Source organism: Carica papaya, chromosome 1, assembly GCF_054855325.1.
Source record: "Carica papaya isolate Zhongbai chromosome 1, ASM5485532v1, whole genome shotgun sequence".
Taxonomy (NCBI): domain Eukaryota; kingdom Viridiplantae; phylum Streptophyta; class Magnoliopsida; order Brassicales; family Caricaceae; genus Carica; species Carica papaya.
Window position 1 is genome coordinate 25,265,256 of NC_142309.1, and position 5,191 is coordinate 25,270,446.

At 36.7% G+C, this 5,191-nt stretch overlaps 1 protein-coding gene across 3 annotated transcripts; it reads right to left on the reverse strand.

Moving 5' to 3' along the window:
* Positions 1-1,404: 1,404 nt before the first annotated feature.
* On the reverse strand, positions 1,405-4,660 carry LOC110816703 (Pyridoxal phosphate (PLP)-dependent transferases superfamily protein). Of its 3 annotated transcripts, none has more exons than XM_022045001.2 (3): positions 4,537-4,660; positions 4,176-4,394; positions 1,405-2,832 (listed from the first exon to the last, which is right to left on the reverse strand). In XM_022045001.2, exons 1-3 carry the CDS (start codon positions 4,588-4,590, stop codon positions 1,681-1,683), a joined length of 1,425 nt encoding a protein of 474 aa, XP_021900693.2. In that variant the 5' UTR covers positions 4,591-4,660; the 3' UTR covers positions 1,405-1,680. The 3 variants fall into 3 exon arrangements, with proteins under 3 accessions (XP_021900693.2, XP_021900691.2, XP_021900690.2); XM_022044999.2 differs by having other exon boundaries at positions 4,522-4,632; XM_022044998.2 differs by having other exon boundaries at positions 4,483-4,624.
* Between the last annotated feature and the right edge of the window lie 531 nt (positions 4,661-5,191).

A 5,191-nucleotide genomic window follows, 5' to 3' on the forward strand; every position in this document is an offset into this window, starting at 1 on the left:
GTGAGAGATTCTTACTCGAATCGGTGTCCGAAACGCTAAATTATCAGCTGCGCCTATTGGCGGTCGCCGGGCTCCATAAATTTTCTTTTGGAGATTAAAACACGTTTCAAGTACCTAAAAATACCTCAAAAAACCCAAAATCAGTGTTAAAACCCTTTTCCTACCAAATTTGGAATTCTGGCACGGTGGCACTGCCACTTGCGGCAGTGGCGGTTTGCCTCGGACTGGCTATTTTCGACCGATTTTGACTAGATTTGTATTCATCCTTGCAAGAAAACACGTTAAGGAGTCTCGGTTGGTCGAAAAATAGAAGCTTACAGGTGGCGGGCTTTTCTAGTGCGGCGGCTCCGCCGGCTCACCTTCGTGGTTGAACGTTTTTTTTCGGTCAATTTGTGGAAAAAAAAATATTAAATACAATAGTGAAAAAATCGCATGATACGGAAATTGGAAAGGGCCTCATCGGAGGCGATTTTTTTATTTTTCTCGCGGCACTGTCGTTGGACTTTACCCGCGATTTCCGGCTCATCGGCCCATCCTTTTACTTCAATTTAGCCATGGGGGTGTTCAAAATAAAATTTCGAGTGAATGAAAATTTTTTTACCTTTTTTTGACAGTTGAAGGTGGTTCCGGCACGACGACGGACGGCGTGCGGCTCCCTTTCCGGCGACTGGTTCTTCTTCTCCAACGGGAATGGTTGGTGGCTAGGGTTAAGGTTTAGTGTGAAGTGAGATATTTATATCTATTTTTCTTTAATTTTTGTCGTTTATCGCGTTTGATATCGATCGTCCAATCACGTTTAAATAAGAAATGAATCTGAACCATTCATCGCAATTTGATCTGTACCATACAATCGCGCCTGATGAAGGAACTGATCTGAACCGTTCACGCGTGCGGGAACAAATCCGGACCGTTTGATCGCAGGCACGCGGATTATCAGCGTGGTCTCTTGCGTCAGCGTGCCTTACCACACGGCGTGCTCTGGTTCATCGGGACTACTGACTGAACGATCATATGTGACACATTTTATTTAAATTACATTTTAACCCTCAATTTTAATTTTTTTTTTAAAAAACAACCATAGAATCTAAATGTTCACAACTTTTTTTTAAAATTGTTTTCAATTTCATACTGTAACTATTTTTCTTAATTTTTTACGTTAAATAAAAATTCATAAATTAAAAAAATTATATTTTATACATTAATTTAAAATTTTTAAAATTAATTGCGAGTATTACAATTAAACCAAAACTTGCATAAAATCTGGAGCATGATTCTGTATTAATATACTGTATCAAGAGAGTATCAACCTGTATACAAATGTTTGAAGTTTCGAAGGAAATTTTCCCATGAAAGAAGTGTATACTAGGATGATATTTTTATGAAATCTGTGTTCACAAAAGAAAATTTCAAAATTAAACAATTTTTCTTTATTAAAAAATGAGAAAAATATGGCAGTTTATCCTTAAATTTCCAGAATGCTTCGAGATGATCTTCATGAGAATACAAGGTGAAGGATATCTCCAGAGAGTACAAAAATGCACAACCTTCCTGAGAAACTCCCAGGGCCAAAAACAAATTCCATCAGATAATGAGCACATTATTATAGACACTTACCGTAAGGGCAAGTAGCAACCACCTTCAATAAAATTTCACTACAAGTCCCTCAATACATTTACTACATCATTTTCTTCTCAGCTTCTCCTTCATCCTTTCAACTGCAGCCCTCAATGTTCCTTCATCTTTGCAGAAGGTAAATCTCACCAAATTCTTTCCATCTTCCGGGTTCAAGTAAAATACACTTGTCGGAATTGCTACCACCCCAACTTCCTTAATCAGATACTCACAAAAAGCAATGTCATTCTCATGTCCGAAAGGTGTGTGATCTACAACCACAAAGTACGTACCACTTGATGGGAATACTTTGAAACCTACAGCCTGCAATCCCTCCACCAGTATTGCTTTCTTTGCCATATAGTCCTTCTTCAGCTCATCATAGTATGAGTCCGGGGCCTTAAGAGCTGTTGTAGCTGCCCACTGCATTGGAGTGGAGGTAGCAAAGGTCAGGAAAGAGTGTGCCTGCCGCACTCCCCAAGTCAAGTGTGGAGGAGCAATTGCCCACCCAATCTTCCAACCTGTTAAGGAGAATGTCTTGCCCAAGGAATTCATAGTCACGGTCCTTTCATACATTCCAGGAAGAGAAGCCATAGAAATGTGATCCATTTCAAAAGCCAACTTATCATAGACTTCATCCGTAAAAATTAGTACATCATTCTCAATACAAAGAGATGCAATAATATCAAGTTCCTCCCTTGTGAACATTTTTCCAGTGGGGTTGTGTGGAGTGTTTATGAGAATTGCACGACTATTCTTCGAGATGGTAGACCTGAGTTCATCAATGGGAATAGCAAAATCTGGAGGGCGCAATGTGATACATTTTATTTTGGCACCAGCCATGGAGAGGGTGGCTTCATAAGAGTCATAAAAAGGAGCAAAAAGGATAACCTCGTCACCGGGATTTATTAGACCCAACATAACTGCAGCAATTGCTTCTGTGCACCCAGATGTAACTGTAACTTCCTTCTCAGGATCAACCACAAGTCCAGTATCTTTCTTGAAGCGTGCAGCAATAGCAGCATTAAATTCAGGAATTCCATGTCCGCGTGCATATTGATTTTTTGAATCCTTAATAGCTTGAATTGCTGCCTCCTTAACAAACTCTGGGCCATCAAAATTGGGGAACCCTTGGCCAAGGTTTATGGCTCTATGTTTGATCGCCAGCATACTCATTTGTGTAAAGATTGTTGTTTTGAACTTTTCCAAGCGCTTTGCCACCTGAAAAAATAATCAGATTATTAGAATAAAACAATAAACAAAAACTACATAACCTGAAAAACTTAAATTATTTAACACAGAAGGGTATTGATGTTGATTGTCAGACTTCTCACTTCAGTTTATAAACTAAACGTCACTTCAGTTAGATGAAGGGTAAGTATAAAACCTAAATAATCCAAAGCAGAGTCCAAAATCATTTTTTACTATGCTTTACTTGCATTTTTTTTAATCACTTCTTCAGCCTATTAATCATTTCCTAAAATCAATTTACCATGTTTACTTTCATTTTTATAAATCCTCAATTTTATATGATTTAACTTTCCATAGAACCAAATCATGTGGGCCAAACACCAAAAACTTGTGAAGTTGAGACATAAAGAATATTCAAGCAAGCATTTCATCCAAGAGAAATGATCACACGTCTATCAGTAGCATCGAGGAAGCAATTATAATAATCCAACAGTTGCAGAATGCAAGATTCTATCAACAAAAGCCTAGCACTGAGTTTACTATTACGGGTCTAGCACAGCCAGGCTTAAATCCATGGAAATACCTAAAAGCCCCTGATTTTCATGATAAACTGATAAGTGAAAATCTTCATACCAATAACCTGAAGCAAACTTATGGATGTAAGATTCAAAAGGCAAGCATCTACCACTTAACAGAGCTCACAAACTCCTTTCAACCAAACATCCTTTGACCAGATTATGAAACAAACTAAAGGAAATATGGGAAGCCCACAAGGACTAGTGCACCCTCTGAAATATGCTCTTTTTTTTTTTTAAGGAAACGAAATATGCTAACTCCTGATATCAACTTCTTGTTTCGGAAAAATTGATGGACTTCCTTTAGCCTCCTTTATCAATTTCATGTTTGTGAAAACCGGCATTTCAAAATTACTAGGCACAACCAATCACTTAATAACAAAAGAAACAAGTATGAATCAATTTAACCTGTTACTAACTGCTAGTTAACCAATGAGTTTTCCTTTAACCAGAGGCAATTTAGAATTTATATGACTAGCTAGCATCAAATTCCTGTAAATTTAGGTGCGAAGTTTTGCATTAAATAGACTACCATCAGAAATACATATATATATATATATGTATATATATGACGTTGGTTTGTGATTTGAGCAACCTATCACCATAAAACAAACATAAGACGACTAGAACGGACGAAGTCCTAGAGAGAACAATCCCAACATATCTACGTCGGTACCCACACCAATACCTCACTATTAGACTAAAAATCAAAATACATCGATAAAAACAAATCTCAAAACCCGATTCGAACCTAGAGAGAAGGCAGCAGCGAGGAAAACAAAAAGAATCAAGAATTACCTGTAAAGGCTTTTGGGCAGGGTCGTTTTGAGTAGGAAGGGCATCGTTCTGGGTGGGTACGGTGGATATGGTGGCCATGAGAGATGGATAAGAGGAAGCAACCTTTTGAGTCCTAGCAAAATCACTGTCCTTTTGCAAATGCTTCGTGAATGGTACGAGTTTGGTGGACTTAAAGCTAAACTGTCTAAGCATTTCGCAATTTGTCCAGATACATTGAGCCTGCATGACAAAATGGAATAAAGCAAATAGTTAGGGTTTATTATTACTCAATGGAGTCAAAAAGAAGGCGAAGGCGAAGGCGAAGAACTGAATCTGGTATCGAAATGAAATTAGGCAGAAGGGATACGATTAGTGGGCCCACTTCTAAACGCATAGTTTCGTGCCGTGCCGTCGATGGGCTGAGCCATGCTTTCATTGAACTTTCTTCTGGCTTCGTATATAAACTTTGATCTACTATATTTATATATTACTAAATTTAATAAACGAGGAGGGTATAAAACGTATCTTAATTTCATTAATTACGTAATTAAGATAATTTTCCTAAATACGTAAATAAAACAATTATTTTATATATTAGTGTATATTATTTTAATTAAAAATTATATGATAATTTATTTTTTTAATTTCGAAAATATCAGCGGGGCGGTTAAACGGAATTGGATTCTCCAAAATAAGCCCATTAGGCCCAAATACACTTGAAGGCGCTATTCTCTTTCAATATCCCCCCGCCATGTGGTTTTCAACCAAGAGAATGCGTAATTTGTATCTGACTTTCACGTTAAAATAAATATTTTCTCTATTATAATAACATTAATAATTATTTACCAAAAAATCAACCGTTAATATTATATTATAAAAAAAATAAAAATTTTTAAATTGAAAAATACAAACCCTCTTCTCCAAATAATAAAAATTCATATTATAAAGAATTTTATATAAAATTACTTTAATACGTTTGCACTGCACAACATCTATATATATATGTTTATAGGATACTTGAGTTGCCGCAAAATGCA

Excerpts from the sequence above, each read along its gene's own strand:
- LOC110816703 (XM_022044998.2), bottom strand. The coding sequence starts at position 4,590 with ATGAAAGCATGGCTCAGCCCATCGACGGCACGGCACGAAACTATGCGT. Across the intron at positions 4,395-4,482 it reads TCATTTCGATACCAGATTCA|GCTCAATGTATCTGGACAAA; the intron begins GTTCTTCGCCTT and ends TTTGTCATGCAG. Across the intron at positions 2,833-4,175 it reads CTGCCCAAAAGCCTTTACAG|GTGGCAAAGCGCTTGGAAAA; the intron begins GTAATTCTTGAT and ends TTATTTTTTCAG.